This window comes from Rhinoraja longicauda, chromosome 11 (assembly GCF_053455715.1).
Source record: "Rhinoraja longicauda isolate Sanriku21f chromosome 11, sRhiLon1.1, whole genome shotgun sequence".
NCBI lineage: Eukaryota > Metazoa > Chordata > Chondrichthyes > Rajiformes > Arhynchobatidae > Rhinoraja > Rhinoraja longicauda.
Genome location: NC_135963.1, coordinates 1335934 through 1355586, shown reverse-complemented (window position 1 = coordinate 1355586; position 19653 = coordinate 1335934). Strand labels below are relative to the sequence as shown.

At 44.5% G+C, this 19653-nt stretch overlaps 1 protein-coding gene across 1 annotated transcript in view; it reads right to left on the bottom strand.

Moving 5' to 3' along the window:
• Positions 1–19653, bottom strand: part of syde2 (synapse defective 1, Rho GTPase, homolog 2 (C. elegans)) — a 97144-nt gene that overhangs the window by 23194 nt on the left and 54297 nt on the right. The window contains exons 5-6 of the mRNA XM_078408109.1: positions 9514–9695; positions 1080–1311 (exon numbers count right to left, since the gene is read on the bottom strand). Of these exons, the coding sequence (XP_078264235.1) occupies positions 1080–1311; positions 9514–9695 (414 nt within the window). The remainder of the gene's footprint in view (positions 1–1079; positions 1312–9513; positions 9696–19653) is intronic.

Below are 19653 nucleotides of genomic sequence, written 5' to 3'. Positions count from 1 at the left end.
CCGTCAAGGGATATTTTTAAGGTGGAGATTGATAGATTATTGATTGGTATGGGTGTCAGGGGTTATGGGAAGAAGGCAGGAGATTAGGGTTGTGGGGGAAGGATAACTCAGCCATGATTGAATAGCGGACTACTCGATGGGCCAAATGGCTTACTTCTGCTCCTATAACATGAACGGATGAATGAATCAGAGCAGTTTTCTTTGGTGAGTTAACTCATCTGTGCCGTGCTGACAGGAGGCTTGACCTCAGCATCAAGGGCCAATCAGGCCATTTTCTCCCCTCCTTATGCTCATGCTGTTACTGCTCACTGCCATGTTCTCCCAACACTTAAAACTTGCCAACCAGAAACCATTATCATCATCATCATCATCATATATATACAGCCAGAAACAGGCCTTTTCGGCCCTCCAAGTCCATGCCGCCCAGTGATCCCCGTACATTAACACTATCCTACACCCACTAGGGACAATTTTTACATTTACCCAGCCAATTAACCTACATACCTTGCCACAAATTACTTGCCACAGAAGCCATTACTTGGATTAGGCACCAGAGATCACCAGGTGCCGGTGAATTTAAGAACGAGGGATGAAAACCAGTGAGAACCAAACAAAAACCAATCGAAAGCTTCTATCATCCAACCTGCACCAATATACCTTCTAATGGAAAAGACAAAGTTCATTGAAAACCAATAACCTGCTTCACTCGGTTCAATGGTGATATAAAATATTTTACCCCACTGATATTGTTGAGATTATAACATGCCTAAGGCACACCATTAATTTTCCAATATAGAACGGTGGTTAATCTGTGGAATGCGTTGCCACAGACCGCTGTGGAGGCCAAGTCATTGGGTATTTTTAAGACGCAGATTGACAGATTCTTGAATAGTAAGGGTTTCAGGGTTTACAGGGAGGAGGCAGCAGAATGGGGTTGAGAGGGAAAGATAGATCAGCCATGATTGAATGGCGGAGTAGCATTGATGGGCCGAATGTCTTAATTCTATTCCTCACACTCATGAACTTATTAAAAACTCGATTTGCTCCAGCCACACAGGTACAAGTAAATGTTCCCTCACCTGGCCACAGTTGAAGCAGGTAATGCAACACTTCTATGTGTTTCTTGAAGTCCAAAGCACTGGCCAGCTCCTCGGAGTCTATGAAGACCCTGTTGCTATGGTTGGAAGCCTCCTGTCTCTGGCTTAAAAGTACCGGCCCAAAGCACACGGCCAAGTTCTGGCACGTCATCTTATTGACCTCATGGAATGAAGCTACAAGTTTCAGATGATCCAGCAGCATCTTCAGTGTTGCCTATGGGTAAAGAGAACAATAAAATGGATGCTAAAAGGAGGAAATCTGAGGACTAAATAAAACCCAGGTATTCAAAACGTCTTGCTTTTAGCACCATATTATGCGAGTGGCAATTTAGGTACACAAACACCCCAAATATGGTTAACTGAACATACATGAAGAAGGGTCTCGACTAGAAACGTCACCTATCCATGTTCTCCAGAGATGTTGCCTGACCCGCTGAGTTACTCCAGCACTCTGTGAAACATCACCTATCCATGTTCTCCAGAGATGTTGCCTGTCCCGCTGAGTTACTCCAGCACTCTGTGCCTTTTTGTGTACTAACCAGCACCTGCAGTTCCTTCTTTCTACACATGACTATGACCATATTTAAGGTGCTAAGTGGTAAATGCTTGTTTAAAACCTCCCATGATGCCATTCCAGGTGCCCACCTGCCTACTCTATCAGTGACAGGTGGGCCTGGTGTAGATGGGCCATCACGGTCACCATGGTCACGGTATGTTGGGCCGAAGGGCTTGTTCTGTGCTGTGTGACTCCATGACTGGAGATACCAGACCTTTCATAGCTATGTAAAATATCTGATCAGATAAGTACATGTTTATTAAAATCAAAGATGAAAAGGCTGCATGCCCCCTCAAACATATGATTTATGAGGCTACCAATGATCTTGGCCTTTGGTGCACTCAATTTCCACCAATTTTCGTATTATCGGCATAATTTGGTCAAAAAAGCCTTCAGCAACATACTGCTTCCACCAAGATGCAGATCAGAACGCCACAGGAGATCCTTCTTCCCTGTGGCTATCAAACTGTACAACTTCTTCCCCCCCCCCCCCCCCAAATCTTTCCACGTCCCCAATCCTTTCCACTCATCGCTTTAATTTCATGTTTCATGTCTTTTGTGTTTTTGTGTTTTATGACTGTTGGCAGATCAATTTCCCTCCTGGGATAAATAACGTTCTGTCGTATTGTGTCGTATCGTAATTTCCGGCCTGTTCCATGGAGAGAACAGGGAGAACAGCCAAAGATCTGCCTGGTCTTAGCCTTGAATATTTTAAATAACTCAATATTTACAGCTTGGAACAAGGAACTGCAGATACTGGTTTACAAAAACAGACAGCGCTGGAGTAACTCAGTGGATTAGGCAGCATCTCTGCAAAACATGAAAAGGTAGTATTTTGGGTTGGGTACTTTCAGACCGAAGTGTCCCAAGTCAAAACGTCACCTATCCATGTTCTCCAGGGATGCTGGCTGAGCCGCTATTACTCCAGCACTCTGTGAAACGTCACCTATCCATGTTCTCCACAGATGCTGCCTGACCCGCTGAGTTACTCCAGCACTCTGTGCCAATGTTTGCAGCTCCCTTGGGTGGAAAATTATAAAAATTCGAGATTCTCAGAGAAGTTCTCTGACATGGATGTCCCTTTGTAAAACTATACTTACTAGTTGTTTCTACAAGGGGAAAGATCCTCCGAGTATTTGCCCTGTTGAATGTCTGAAGAAGGGTAATGACACCAAAACATCGTCAGTCCATTTCTCCACAGATGCTGTCAGAACTGCTGAGTTCCTCCAGCACTTTGTGCTTTGCGGAAGGTTCCAGCATCTGCAGTTTATGTCTCAATTTAGCAACAAACAAGGCTGCCAAATAAATGCCTGCTTCACTTCACATATCCATTTTTTATAAATAAGCACAAATAGAAAGGTTCATGGCAGAAGTTATCCATTCAAAGCTGTTAAACGACTTCCTTTTAAAGGCTCTAAAAAAAGTCTATGACTTCAAGTCAAAAAGGCCACTGTTGTTCAATAACCTCTTTTAAGTTCACATGCCAGCTTTATATAAGCAATTTTATAACACGTAAAACAGAGTTTTCTCTCACAACTTGCATACTGTGCTTACTTCAAACATATCCTATTTTAGTGGACAGGGTGAAACTAAATATTTAAGTGTGTGTTAAGCTAGTTTAATGTTATTGTACAAAGAGGTCAGTGTTTGTAATGTTGGCAGAAATGGAAGCCACTTCTAGTAGCTACATACCAGCACATCTTTCGTTCCAGAAAGTTATCCAAGTTAATTTCAGATTATTGCTGGTATCCAAAGAATGCAAAGGAACAAAAACCAGTGATAAGAATGTTTGAGGTGGATGAGTGAAAAATACATCAATAATGTGACAGGCAGTGTGTACTGTACGGTGTGTGAATACACCCCACGCCTCATGGCTTCTATGACAGCATGGCATTCGCAGCAAACTTCAAGGCTCCCACTTCATGTGCAAAGCTCACTGGGTGGTAAACGAGATACAGGGGAAGTAAAGCAAAGAAAAGGGCTGCTTATGAACATGCTTGTGAATCTGTGGAATTCATTGCCGCAGACAGCGGTGGAGGCCAAGTCAATGGATATTTGGATAGAAGAGATAGATAGATTCTTGATTAGTATGAGTGTCAGGGATTATGGGGAGAAGGCTGGAGAATGAGGTTGAGAGGGAAAGATAAATTAGCCATTATTGAATGGGGGAATAGACTTGATGGGCCGAATGACCTGATTCTGCTCCTATCACTTATGAATTTATGAACTACCAGGGGTGGTGGTGGTGGTGGTGGTGGTGGTGGTGGTGGTGGTGGAGGCAGATACAATAGTGGCATTTAAGAGATGTATGGATAGGCGCATGGATCTGCAGGGAATGCAAGGATATGGATAATGTGCAGGCAAATAAGGGTTGGTCTTGACATCATGTTCAGCACAGACATTGTGGGCTGAAGGGCCTGTTCCTGTGCTGTACAGTTTTATGTTCCAATTGTCAGGCAATAAATACTGGCAAAAACAAGGCACAACATTACAACAAAATCAGAGGGGATGTGGAGACTAAAATAAGAGTCAAACAAACATTATGAGACAAAGTTAGCTGCGAACATTAATGGGAACCTACATATGCCGAGAAGAGAGGGCTTTTAATGGCAAAAATGGGAACTTGCATATGGATGCTGATGAGACAATATATTAAGCAAGAAGTTTGCATGTCCAACAGAGGACAAGTTCAAAGTAAGAATGAACAAGGAGATAGTTAAGACACTGCATGTGTAAAATATCGATAGCATGAAGATACTAGAAAGAAGATCCAACACAAAATGCTGGAGAAACTCAGCGGGACAGGCAGCATCTATGGAGAGAAGGAATGGGTGACGTTTCAGGTCGAGACCCTTCCACACTCTCGACTCGAAACATCATCCATTCCTTTTCTCCAGTGATGCTGCATTACGTGCTGAGTTACTCCAGCATTTTGTGTCTATATTCGGTGTAAACCAGCAATGCAGTTCTTTCCCACACAAGATACTAGAAAGGTTGGCTGAACTGAACTGAAAGTAGGCAAGTCAGTGGGTGTGAATGGAATGCATCCGGAGATTTTGAGGACCGTGTGGGAGGAAATAATGGAGACATTTCTCACAATCTCTCAATGTGGGGGGTAGTGCCAGAGTATTGTAGAATAGCAAATATTACTTCAAAAGAATGGAAGCAAGCAGACAAAACACATGACTTGAAACAAGGACTTTAACCAATGGCAGACACAGAGTGTTGGAGTAACTCAGCGGGTCAGGCAGCATCTCTGGACAACATGGATAGGTGACGTTTCACAGAGTGCTGGAGTAACTCAGCGGGTCAGGCAGCATCTGTGGAGAACATGGGTAAGTGACGTTTCACAGAGTGCTGGAGTAACTCAGCGGGTCAGGCAGCATCTCTGGACAACATGGGTAGGGTCAGGACCCTTCCTCAGACTTATTACAAGGGGGCGGGAAAGAAACCTGGAGAAGAGGGGCAGGACAAAGCATGGACTGTAATAGGTGAACACAGGTGAACACAGACGGCTATGGAGACCAAGTCATGGATATTTATAAAGCAGAGATAGATAGACTCTTGATTAGTATGGGTGTCAGAGGTTATAGGCAGGAGAATGGGGTTAGGAGAGAGAGATAGATCAGCCATGATTGAATGGCGGAGTGGACTTGATGGGCCTAATGGCCTAATTCTACTACTATTCCATATGACCTTATGAGGGGGGTTTTGACAGGCAGAATGTTGGAGAAAGGTCAGGGATGAAGACAGGTGTAAGCCCGAAAAGGAAAAAGAGTTGCAAATTGTTTAATTCGCGGATTGAAAAATTGCAGATTGTGTAGTCATTGGAAATGATACAGGTGGTGGTGGGGGGGGGGGACCAGTGCAGTCTGACTGGGTTCAGGGGAAGGGGGAAAAGAAAGGGGGGTTGGGGGAGAAAGTGGTGGGGGGAGTGGGCTGTTTGTGAAAAGCTTTTTGTTGCGTGCTATCCAGTCAGCAAAAAGACAATGCATGATTACAAGTGATCCATTTACAGTGTATAGATACATGATAAGGGAATAACGTTTAGTGCAAGGTAAAGCCAGCAAAGTCCGGTCAAGGATAGTCCGAGGCTCACCAATGAAGTAGATAGTAGTTCTGCACTGCTCTCTAGTTGTGGTAGGATGATTGAGTTGCCTGATAACAGCTGGGAAGAAACTGTCCCTGAATCTGGAGGTGTGCGTTTTCACACTTCTGTACCTCTTGCCCGATGGGGGAGGGGAGACGAGGGAAGGGAGCATGCTGCTGGCTTTGCCGAGGCAGCGTGAGGTATAAATGGAGTTAATAGAAGGGAGGTTGGTTCGTGTTAATGTCAAGTCACTGCATTTAGAGAAAAAATCAATTCTGCTGAAACTTGGGAGTAAACCATTCCATGCTTCAAATATGAATAGGAAGGAACTGCAGATGCTAGTTTGCACCATAGACACAAAATGATGGAGTAACTCAGCGGGACAGGTACCAGAGATGCTGCCTGTCCCACTGAGTTACTCCAGCATTTTGTGTTTATCTGCCATGCTTCAAATATTTGACCCCAAAATGTTTTTTAAAAAAAGCAAACAGAATTCCCCCCCAAGGCACAGTCCAAAAAGCGGATTTAATGTGGGCATTACTGCCAGCTATGGTGCAAAACATTTCATAGAATTTCAGGAGACATGAAATCAAGGAGTTAAATATTTCCCTTCGTGTTTGGCCTCTCATCACCAAGTGAACATTGACAGAACTTTCTGTGCAACTTGATAAGCAAATACCAAAGTCAAATGTTAGTAAACTACATGATGTTTTGACACCACAGATATAATAAAAGCTTTGATCATTGCAAGCTCATTTGACTGTGGGCTTGGAAAGCAGCCATCAGACGAGACTCCAGTTGAAAACACAATGCAATGGCAAATTAATTAAATCTACTGTCGTTTCAAAACAAAATTCAATAACCTAGACTAACAAATGAATTGACCATAGAAGAGTACAGCTCAGGAACAGGCCCTTCAGCCACGACGTCGGTGCTGACCATGACGCCAATTTAAAATGCACATAATCTTTAACTTCTCCAATGCCTAAATACCTCTTTAGCATTGCTGTCATATCTGTTTCAACCACTTCCCGACAGCAAGATCCAGGCATCTACCACATTCAGTGTCACAAAACTGGAACTGTAAACTCCCTTTAGACTCGGCTTAAATCTACACCTTCTGGTATTTGATACTTTCCCCCTAGGGGAAAAAGGTTCTGACTGTCTACCTTACCTATACCTCTCATAATTCTATATACTCTACAGTTCACCCTACAGCTTCTGACTGCAGATTAAAAGCCCCCTGATTATTGGCTTCACATTTGCACGAACATAGACAGAACATAGACAGACAATAGACAATAGACAATAGACAATAGACAATAGGTGCAGGAGTAGGCCATTCAGCCCTTCGAGCCAGCACCGCCATTCAATGCGATCATGGCTGATCACTCTCAATCAGTACCCCGTTCCTGCCTTCTCCCCATACCCCCTCACTCCGCTATCCTTAAGAGCTCTATCCAGCTCTCTCTTGAAAGCATCCAACGAACTGGCCTCCACTGCCTTCTGAGGCAGAGAATTCCACACCTTCACCACCCTCTGACTGAAAAAGTTCTTCCTCATCTCCGTTCTAAATGGCCTACCCCTTATTCTCAAACTGTGGCCCCTTGTTCTGGACTCCCCCAACATTGGGAACATGTTATCTGCCTCTAATGTGTCCAATCCCCTAATTATCTTATATGTTTCAATAAGATCCCCCCTCATCCTTCTAAATTCCAGTGTATACAAGCCCAATCGCTCCAGCCTTTCAACATACGACAGTCCCGCCATTCCGGGAATTAACCTAGTGAACCTACGCTGCACGCCCTCCATAGCAAGAATATCCTTCCTCAAATTTGGAGACCAAAACTGCACACAGTACTCCAGGTGCGGTCTCACCAGGGCCCGGTACAACTGTAGAAGGACCTCTTTGCTCCTATACTCAACTCCTCTTGTTACGAAGGCCAACATTCCATTGGCTTTCTTCACTGCCTGCTGAACCTGCATGCTTCCTTTCATTGACTGATGCACTAGGACACCCAGATCTCGTTGAACTCCCCCTCCTCCTAACTTGACACCATTCAGATAATAATCTGCCTTTCTATTCTTACTTCCAAAGTGAATAACCTCACACTTACCTACATTAAACTGCATCTGCCATGTATCCGCCCACTCACACAACCTGTCCAAGTCACCCTGCAGCGTTATTGCATCTTCCTCACAATTCACACTACCCCCCAACTTAGTATCATCTGCAAATTTGCTAATGGTACTTTTAATCCCTTCGTCTAAGTCATTAATGTATATCGTAAATAGCTGGGGTCCCAGCACCGAACCTTGCGGTACCCCACTGGTCACTGCCTGCCATTCCGAAAGGGACCCATTTATCCCCACTCTTTGCTTTCTGTCTGTCAACCAATTTTCTATCCATGTCAGTACCCTACCCCCAATACCATGTGCCCTAATTTTGCCCACTAATCTCCTATGTGGGACCTTGTCGAAGGCTTTCTGAAAGTCGAGGTACACCACATCCACTGACTCTCCCTTGTCAATTTTCCTAGTTACATCCTCAAAAAATTCCAGTAGATTTGTCAAGCATGATTTCCCCTTCGTAAATCCATGCTGACTCGGAATGATCCCGTTACTGCTATCCAAATGCTCAGCAATTTCATCTTTTATAATTGACTCCAGCATCTTCCCCACCACTGATGTCAGACTAACTGGTCTATAATTACCCGTTTTCTCTCTCCCTCCTTTCTTAAAAAGTGGGATAACATTTGCTATCCTCCAATCCACAGGAACTGATCCTGAATCTATAGAACATTGAAAAATGATCTCCAATGCTTCCACTATTTCTAGAGCCATGAAGATGAAGATTGTAACAAAGCAAGTGTGGATCACGCCTGCGGTAAACAGAGTGGCCGGGCAGGAAGCCGAGGCACCACAGGCCGTCTGGCGGCCCTGCTGGGAGGTGGCATGGATGGTGAGCATGAGGCACTAGGTTATAACCACTGCAATCAGGCTCACCAAACTCACAATCCATCAATAATGACGGCCAGACCGACACTTTGCTACAACATGCTATTTTAAAGTTTATGTTTTGACATCTTCAGCAATATTTGGCCGATTAGTGGAGATTAAAGGTGGCACGGTAGCGCATTGGTAGAGTTGCTGCCTTACAGCACTTGCAGCGCCAGTGACCCGGGTTCGATCCTGACTACGGGTGCTGTCTGCACGGAGTTTGTACATTCTCCCCGTGACTGCGTGGGTTTTCTCCGAGATCTTCGGTTTCCTCCCACAATCCAAAGACGTACAGGTTTGTAGGTTAATTGGCTTGGTATAAGTGTAAATTGTCCCTCGTGTGTGCAGGGTAGTGTTAATGTGCGGGGATTGCTGGTCGGTGCGGACTTGGTGGGCCGAAGGGCCTTAAGACCAAAACTAGACCATTAAATTTACAAGACAGAGTTAGATAGAGCTCTTAAAGATAGCGGAGTCAAGGGATATGGGGAGAAGGCAGGAACGGAGTACTGATTGTGAATGATCAGTCATGATCACAGTGAATGGTGATGCTGGCTCGAAGGGCCGAATGGCCTACTCCTGCACCTATTGTCTATTACTCACTTAAGTAACGTTAAATAATGAAAGAGTACATGTTCCAATAATGTGGTCATAGCCCAGTAATATACCACATCCAGAGGACAACAATTGGGTGCATTCTGTTACACCAGAACATTATTCAGTTGTACAAATGGTGTGAATTCCAGCAGTGACATTAATAACTTCATGCTTACCCTCTCCACATCAGGCAGGCAGTCCAAGAGGCTGGCCGTGTATTCACAGTCACTCACGTCATTCTCACAACCAGAGGACGTAATCCTGAGGGGTTGCTTCACCATGGTCTCCAAAACCGCTTCATACAGCTGCTTAGTTATTAACGATGATGGCAGTTCCCTCAGGTAATCCTTCAGCACACCTGGACAAGCAAACACAAAGCTACGTGACAATCCATTTTGTGCCTGTTTAACTCTTATGAATGACAAATAACTGTCGATAAATCCCTCACTGGTGCGGGACTAGGAAAATAAATAGATTACTGTATGTGAAAGAGGAAAGGTATACACGATGATAGAACGGACAACATTTGAGAAGGAGCACTTTTAATAAATAATACATTAAAACAAATCAGAATGGACCATACATATGAAAGATCGGTAAGTGGAGACTATGGATGGCACTGATCATTTCCTATACAACAAGAATGCAACACAGATAGAGGAAGCCAATATGAAAATGCCAATATCTAAAGCAACAATCAACGCAGCTGCTTCTGAAATACAGGAAATTGCAGAGTTGTGCATGTATCCCAGTCCATCACACAGACCAGACTCCCCACCATTGACTCCATCTACACTTCACGCTGTCCCGGGAACGCAGACAACTTAAACAAAGACTTCTCCCACCCGGTCATTCCTCCTTCTCCCTGCTCCCGTTAGGAAGGAGATACAGAAGCTTAAAAGTGCAGACCACCGGACTCAGGAACAGCTTCTTACTGTTTTATCATGCATCTGAACAGTCCTTCTACACACTCGGGAACAGTCCCGATTTTCCAACCTATCTCACTGCAAACATTGGACTATCTCTGCAACCATTAAGCTAAAATGCTGAGTTATTCTACACACTGTTCTATCCATCTATTGTTTGGCTTGACTGTATTCATGTATGTATTAACTGATTTAATTCAACAACACGCAAAGCAAAGCATTTATTGTACCTCGGTACACATGACAATAACAAACCTCAACCTGAAATCTAGAGAACATCAAATCTTCATGGTCTCTAACATACGGGAAAACAGCATGGTTCAAACAGTAAACTATTCTATGCAAGTAACAGAGGTGGAAACTGCAAAGAAAAAGGTGGTTTCACATAAGCTCTCAGATTTAACCAAAATCTATGCCAAGGAGGCAGCTTTGAAAGGGTACGAGAAGGAACAAAGTTGGATGCAGAGGTCTTCAATGAAGACATTTGCCAGTGAGATGCCTAGGCTGCTGCCAATGGTGGAACCTGCATCCAGGGTTACAAGCTTCGGATCGCATTGGGTAACACGGTTTAGTTTAAAATAAAATCCAGGAAGAAGCACAGAAGTGACAATGACAAGAGCACAAAGTTTATGACAAGGTTAAAGAGAAGGGCTTTGGATTTTAAAAGGTAACTGGCACTAATAATCATAACATTAGTTATAAAACTAACTCTTTAGTCTGAGGGTAGTTAATTTGTGGAACTCATTGCCACAGAGGGCTGTGGAGATCGTCCGTGGATATTTTTAAGGCAGAGATAGCAAATTCTTGATTAGAACCGGTGTCAAGCGTTATTGGGAGAAGGCAGGAAAATGGGATTAGGAGGCAGAGATCAGGAGACTTGATGGGCCGGATGGCCTCATTCTATTCCTATAATTTGTGAACTTGTGAACATATAGAAATAATATTGCAGAAAAGTAATTTTCCTATTACAGCAGAGACAGACTTCATCTTAAATTTTGCCCGAGAGTGACTTGTCATATACAAGGTTCCAGATTTGGCTAAGCCAGTGGATAACCATGCCAATGGGCTTCAACTTTCCGGGTCAGTAGGAGAAATCGACAGAGGCTATCACCTGATCTTTAATCAGAACAACCTGTTAAACATTCACATCAAGAAGCATCAGCATTGGGCTCCAGTTGGTGAATAAGATAACCCGCTACAATGCACACTCTCAATGTTGCATATAAAGAAGTAACCAGATTGGGGAGACAATGACACAGTGAGTGAGCCAGCACTGATATAAATAAAGTGGGGTGAAAATTAGCAAGAAAAAGGGTTTGAAGTCTTATCCGGAGATTCCATTTGATATAAATGTATCAAATCTTGGCAGAATCCTTCCAGCAAACAGACTGATATGAATAATTGCCGTTATTTGCAGTAAATAGATGTACAGTACTTTAATACAAGTGAATACTTCATAGTACGTCCTATTAATGGAATTTTAACTGTGGAATTCTTCAGAGTATTTCAATCTTCATTCCACAGAATAAATGGTTGGAAATAAAAGACCTTTGCTCCCTCCCTTCTCTTTTGAAGGCAACAACTCAAATCAATAGCGACTAGGCAGTGACAAACAGCTTCAGTTATATCAGCACAACAGCAACACACATTTCGATCCATGCCATAACTGGGATGCCAGTAGGATTCAGTGCCTAGTGATGAGCGATAACTAGCATCCATTAGACACCTCGTCCAGACACAAGTGAACTCAATTGAAGCACAACCTCAGGACACAAGCTCGCCGAACGCTTGGGACTTTGCTCTTTGCAAAGGAACCCCCAACCTGGTGCAAACACATGAACTGCTGGCACCCTGCAGTCGTTTCAATATTGTGTAGGAAAGAAAACTGCAGATGCTGTTTAAATCGAAGGTAGACACAAAATGCTGGAATAACTCAGCGTGTCAGGCAGCATCTCTGGAGAGAAGGAATGGGTGAAGTTTCTGGTCGAGACCCTTCTTCAGACTGAAGAGGGATCTCGACCCAAAAGGTCACAAATTCCTTCTCTCCAGAGATGCTGCCTGACCCGCTGAGTTATTCCAGCATTTTTGTGTCTACCTGTTGTTTCAATATTGTTGCTGCTCCTTTCAGTTTTATATTCCTGCCGAATACCAATAGGCATTAATGATGCTTGTGTTTCATAACTTCCCAATCCTTTCTCATCGTTATTGTTATACAGCACAGAAACAGGTCAACAGCCCAAGTCAGCCATGTTGTCCAAGATGTCGTCCCCATCTAGTCCCGCTTACCTGCATTTGGCCCATGTGCCTCCAAGGCTTTCCTATCCATGAACCTGACCAAATGCCTTTGAAACATTGTAATTGTACCCACCTCTTACATCCTCTGGCAATACCCAACACCCTGTGCGTAAAATAAAACCTGCCCCTCTGGTTCCCTTTAAATCTTTCCCCTCTCATTTTAAATCTACGCCCTTTAGTTTGCTGTATCTTTTGATAACCTTCCTCACTATCCACAACTCCACCAATTGTTATGTTGTTTGCAGACTTACTCGTCAGACCACCTACATTTTATTTCAAATCATAACCGAGGTATCAGCACTGATCCTTGCAGAACATCACTGGTTACAGATGTCCAGCCAGAATAAACCCCCTCCACCATCACCCTCTGTCCTCCATGACCAAACCAATTTACCAACGCATCATGAATCCCATCTTCTGGAACAGCCTACCATGAGGGACCTTGTCAAATGCCTTCTTAAAGTTCACGTAGACAACGTGACCGCTCTACCCTTATCATCTTTGGCACATAAAAACAAATTAAGTTTGTGAGAATAGACCTTCCCAAAATAAAGCCATGCTGATTATACCTAATGTCCAATGCTTTTTGAATTGCAAGTAAATCCTGTCCCGAAGAACCTTCTCCAATAATTATCTTGCTGAGACATAGAGACATAGAGACATAGAGACATAGAGACATAGAGACATAGAGACATAGAGACATAGAGACATAGAGACATAGAGACATAGAGACATAGAGACTTCTACAAACTGTTTCCTGCACTGCTTCCCTGATGATGGGAATGCCATTTAGTTTAGAGATACAGCGCGGAAACAGGCCCTTCGACCCACCAGGTCCGCGCCGACCAGCGATCCCCGCACACTAACACTACCCTACACACACTGGGGAAAATTTTTACATTACAATTTTTACAATTAACCTACAAACCTGCACGTCTTTGGAGTGCGGGAGGAAACCGAAGATCTCGGAGAAAACCCACGCAGGTCACGAGGAGGACGTACAAACTCCGTACAGACAGCACCCGTAGTGGGGATGGAACCCGGGTCTCCGGCGCTGCATTCGCTGTAAGGCAGCAACTCTACCGCTGCGCCACCGTGCCGCCCAGGAAAATTATTCAGAATTATTTATATTTCTTTTAAGTGATATCAATAATTATGCAATAATTTCAAAATATCTAAGTTTCAGGAAGGTTATATTTGCTTTCACAGACAGCAGTGGAAGAATAATTAATGACAATTCCAATTTCTGAAACTAATTTCACAAATGAACCTCAGCATTACAAAGTCAAGAGACAGGCTAACGAGCTAAACACGGAAGCGCAAGAACTACGATGAACTTAGACTCCTAAAACGTATCATTCCCCAAGTTTAAATAGCCCGTGAAAAACAGCTGCTTTTTGTTCCATCCCAGCTAAGTTTCTAAAAAAATACCAATTGTCAATTAACCCTGATTTACCCTGAGCTCAGTCACATTCTGCAACAAACATACAGTGCCCTCCATAATGTTTGGGACTAAGACCCATCATTTATTTATTTGCCTCTGTACTCTGCAATTTGAGATTTGTAATTTAAAAAAAACACATGTGGTTAAAGTGCCCTTTGTCAGATTTTAATAAAGGCCATTTTAATACATTTTAGTTTCACCATGTAGAAATTATAGCAGTGTTTATACGTAGTCCCCCCATTTCAGGGCACCAAAATGTTTCGGACACAGCAATGTCATGCAAATGAAAGTAGTTATGTTTCATATTTTGTTGCATATCCTTCTGCATGATTTGGCCGCTGAGCCTGGGCAGGTAAATGGGAATACAAACTTGCCCAGCATCTGCATTCCCCTCTTGACCTGATGGGATCAGCCGACCGTCTCTAGGGACACCAGCTCCAGTGCCTTTGGCTCTCCTGATCCTTACCCACAAGGCAGCGGGCAGGGTGCTATGTAACCCATAGTTGGGATCTGGTTGATGGACGTTAGGACGTGTTCACACACCGGTCGGCCTGCACGTCACATCTCTGGGGGCCAGAGTTCCTCCGAGATCCCCGCGCAGTTTAGCCTGAGACTGAAGGTGGCCCCAGTTACCGTGTGTTGTCACGAGGAGGCACTGCGAAAGTCTTGATGATGCAGAGGTTATGTACTGGCAGGGGAGGCTCACGCACTCGGCTCCCTTTTTCGCAAAAATTGCTAGCCAGTGGCACCTGGATTTATACCAGGGCACTAGACACATGCAACACCCTGTGGCTCGCACCACCAACTCTCCAAGCAGGACAGCGCCAAGCCGCACCATCATCTCCCGCAGATGGACGGATGCCAGCGAAAGAGAGATCCTTTGCATGCAATGACTGCTTGAAGTCTGCGATTCATGGACATCACCAGTTGCTGGGTGTCTTCTCTGGTGATGTTCTGCCAGGCCTGTATTGCAGCCATCTTTAGCTGATGCTTGTTTTGGGGGCTAGTCCCCTTCAGATTTCTCTTCAGCATATAAAAGGCATGCTCAATTAGGTTCAGATCGGGTGATTGACTTGGCCACTCAAGAATTGACCATTTTTTAGCTTTGAAAAACTCTTTTGTTGCCTTAGCAGTACATTTGCAATCATTGTCTTGCTGTAGAATGAACCGCCAGCCAATGAGTTTTGAGGCATTTGTTTGAACTTGAGCAGATAGGATGTGTCTGTACACTTCAGAATTCATTATGCTACTACCGTCAGCAGTTGTATCATCAATGAAGATAAGTGAGCCAGTACCTTCAGCAGCCATACATGCCCAGGCCATAACACCCCCACCACCGTGTTTCACAGATGAGGTGGTATGCTTTGGATCTTGGGCAGTTCCTTCTCTCCTCCATAATTTGCTCTTGTCATCACTCTGATACAAGTTAATCTGTGTCTCATCTGTCCATGACCTTTTTCCAGGACTGTGGTTGTTCTTTTAATTACTTCTTGACAAACTGTAACCTGGCCATCCTATTTTTGCGGCTAACCAGTGGTTTGCATCTTGTAGTGTAGCCTCTGTATTTCTGTTCATGAAGTCTTCTGCAGACAGTGGTCATTGACAAATCCACACCTGACTCCTGAAGAGTGTTTCTGATCTGTCGGACAGGTGCTTGGGGATTTTTCTTTATTATATTATAGAGAGAATTCTTCTGTCATCAGCTGTGGAGATCTTCCTTGGCCTGCCAGTCTCTTTGCGATTAGTAAGCTGACCACTGCTCTTTCTTATCAATGATGTTCCAAACAATTGATTTTGGTAAGCCTCAGGTTTGGCTGATGTCTCTAACAGTTTTATTCTTGTTTCTCAGTCTCATAATGGCTTATTTGACTTTCATTGGCACAACATTGGTCCTCATGTTGACAAATAGCAATAAAAGTTTCCAAAGGTGATGGAAAGACTGGAGGAAAGACTAGGTGCTGAGAGGTCTCTTATACCTGCATTAAGGAGGCAATTAAACACACCTGAGCAATTACAAACACCCGTGAAGCCATTTGTCCCAAACAAAGTAAGAGCCAATCACAGTTGAGCAGGCAGTTTAAAAAGAGCGCCAAAAGGAAGCTAGTAGTCAATTTCAAAAGTCCGGGAGCAGAGCAAGGACGCCCGTTGGCTGAGCACTAAAGTAAGTGCCAATCACAGTTGAGCAGGCAGTTTAAAAAGAGCGCCAAAAGGAAGCTAGTAGTCAATTTCAAAAGTCCGGGAGCAGAGCAAGGACGCCCGTTGGCTGAGCACTAAAGTAAGAGCCAATCACAGTTGAGCAGGCAGTTTAAAAAGAGCGCCAAAAGGAAGCTAGTAGTCAATTTCAAAAGTCCGGGAGCAGAGCAAGGACGCCCGTTGGCTGAGCACTAAAGTAAGTGCCAATCACAGTTGAGCAGGCAGTTTAAAAAGAGCGCCAAAAGGAAGCTAGTAGTCAATTTCAAAAGTCCGGGAGCAGAGCAAGGACGCCCGTTGGCTGAGCACTAAAGTAAGAGCCAATCACAGTTGAGCAGGCAGTTTAAAAAGAGCGCCAAAAGGAAGCTAGTAGTCAATTTCAAAAGTCCGGGAGCAGAGCAAGGACGCCCGATGGCTGAGCATTAAAGTAAGTGCTAGTTTAAGTGAGAAGTCAGGTAAATTGGACAATCAGGCAATTTAATTGGTAATATAAGCAATACTTGCAAAAGGGTGCAGCCCTGTTCAGGTGCAGCCCAGTGAGGGAAGTGCCCAGTGAGAAAAGTGCGAGTCTTTGCTGCGAGTCTTCGGCGAGGAGGCTGAGGTGAGGAGGATACCATTGTTTTAAGCCAGAGCTGGTTATAGGCACAAGGTGATGGCGGAAAAGTTGGTGCGGTGTGTTTCCTGCAGGATGTGGGAAGACAGGGACGTCGCTGGAGCTTCTGGGAGCTACACCTGCAAGAACTGTGTCCAGGTGCAGCTCCTGAAGGGACATGTGGTGGAGTTGCAGAGGCAGTTGGATGACCTCAGGGCCATCCGAGAATGCGAGAGTTTCCTCGACAGGACCTATTGTGAGGCTGTCACGCCAAGGGTCCAGGTCGAGCGAAGGTGGGAGACTGTTTCAGGGGGGAGTGGACGTGGACTACAGGAGACCCCAGTGGCTGTGCCTATTGCAAATAGGTATACCCTCTTGGGAACTGTCGGGGCAGAAGACGTTTCCAGTCCGAGTGGCGGACCTGTTGGCAAGGATACTCGACAGGGGAGACCGAAGTCTGGAAGAGCCGTAGTGGTCGGTGACTCCATAGTCCGAGGGACGGACAGAAGATTCTGTGGCAGCAGGAGGGACTTGAGGATGGTCTGTTGCCTCCCTGGTGCCAGGGTTCAACACATCACAGACCGGCTTCAGAAAATCCTAGTGAGGGAAGGCGATCAACCTGAAGTCGTTGTGCACGTGGGCACGAATGACGTCGGGCGGAAGAGGAAGGAGGTGCTACAGCGGGAGTTTAGAGAGTTGGGAAAAGCGCTGAGAAGTAGGACGTCGAAGGTGGTTATCTCTGGACTGCTACCGGTACCTCGTGCTGGTGAGGCCAGGAACAGAGAGATAGAGGGTATGAATTTATGGCTGAGGGGCTGGTGCAGAGAGCAGGGATTTAGATTTCTGGACCACTGGGATCTCTTCTGGGCTAGGGGTGACTTGTACAAAAGGGACGGGTTGCATCTTAACAGCAGGGGGACAAACATTCTGGCAGGCAGGTTTGCTAGTGTGACACCTGTGGCTTTAAACTAAGTAGTGGGGGGGAGGGGTTAACAAATTGTGAATATGAAGATGAGGTCAAAGGGAATACAGGAGATATTGCAAAAGACTCTCGGAAGAATGGGAACAGAAGTTCTAGAGCGGAAAAGAAATTAAGGGCAGGGCCAATTGTGAACGATGTGAGAGAGGAGGTAAATACAGAAGTTAAAGTGTTGTACTTAAATGCGCGTAGTATAAAAAATAAAGTGGATGAGCTTGAGGCTCAGTTAGTCATGGGCAAGTATGATGTTGTAGGGATCACTGAGACATGGTTACAAGAGGACCAGGGCTGGGAACTGAATATTCAGGGGTACACAACGTATAGAAAAGACAGACAGGTGGGCAGAGGGGGTGGGGTTGCTCTGATGGTAAGGAATGATATTCATTCCCTTGCAAGGGGTGACATAGAATCAGGAGATGTTGAATCAGTATGGATAGAAATGAGAAATTGTAAGGGTAAAAAGACCCTAATGGGAGTTATCTATAGGCCCCCAAACAGTAGCCTCGACATAGGGTGCAAGTTGAATCAGGAGATAAAATTGGCGTGTCAAAAATGTAATGCTACGGTGGTTATGGGAGATTTCAACATGCAGGTAGACTGGGAAAATCAGGTTGGAAATGGACCCCAGGAAAGAGAGTTTGTAGAGTGCCTTCGAGATGGATTCTTAGAACAGCTTGTACTGGAGCCTACCAGGGAGAAGGCAATTCTGGATTTAGTGTTGTGTAATGATCCTGATCTGATAAGGGGACTAGAGGTAAAAGAGCCATTAGGAGGCAGTGATCACAACATGAAAAGTTTTACTCTGCAAATGGAAAGGCAGAAGGGAAAATCGGAAGTGTCGGTATTACAGTATAGCAAAGGGGATTACAGAGGCATGAGGCGGGAGTTGGCCAAAATTGATTGGAAGGAGGCCCTAGCAGGGAAGACAGTAGAACAGCAATGGCAGGTATTCCTGGGAATAATGCAGAGGTTGCAGGATCAATTTATTCCAAAGAGGTGGAAAGACTCTAAGGGGAGTAAGAGACACCTGTGGCTGACGAGGGAAGTCAGGGACAGCATAAAAATTAAGGAGAGGAAGTATAACATAGCAAAGAAGAGTGGGAAGACAGAGGATTGGGACTCTTTTAAAGAGCAACAAAAGTTAACTAAAAAGGCAATACGGGGAGAAAAGATGAGGTACGAGGGTAAACTAGCCAATAATATAAAGGAGGATAGCAAAAGTTTTTTTAGGTACGTGAAGAGGAAAAAAATAGTCAAGGCAAATGTGGGTCCCTTGAAGACAGAAGCAGGGGAATTTATTATGGGGAACAAAGAAATGGCAGACGAGTTAAACCGTTACTTTGGATCTGTCTTCACTGAGGAAGATACACACAATCTCCCAAATGTTCTAGGGGCCGGAGAACCTAGGGTGATGGAGGAACTGAAGGAAATCCACATTAGGCAGGAAATGGTTTTGGGTAGACTGATGGGACTGAAGGCTGATAAATCCCCAGGGCCTGATGGTCTGCATCCCAGAGTACTTAAGGAGGTGGCTCTAGAAATAGTGGAAGCATTGGAGATCATTTTTCAATGTTCTATAGATTCAGGATCAGTTCCTGTGGATTGGAGGATAGCAAATGTTATCCCACTTTTTAAGAAAGGAGGGAGAGAGAAAACGGGTAATTATAGACCAGTTAGTCTGACATCAGTGGTGGGGAAGATGCTGGAGTCAATTATAAAAGACGAAATTGCTGAGCATTTGGATAGCAGTAACGGGATCGTTCCGAGTCAGCATGGATTTACGAAGGGGAAATCATGCTTGACAAATCTACTGGAATTTTTTGAGGATGTAACTAGGAAAATTGACAAGGGAGAGTCAGTGGATGTGGTGTACCTCGACTTTCAGAAAGC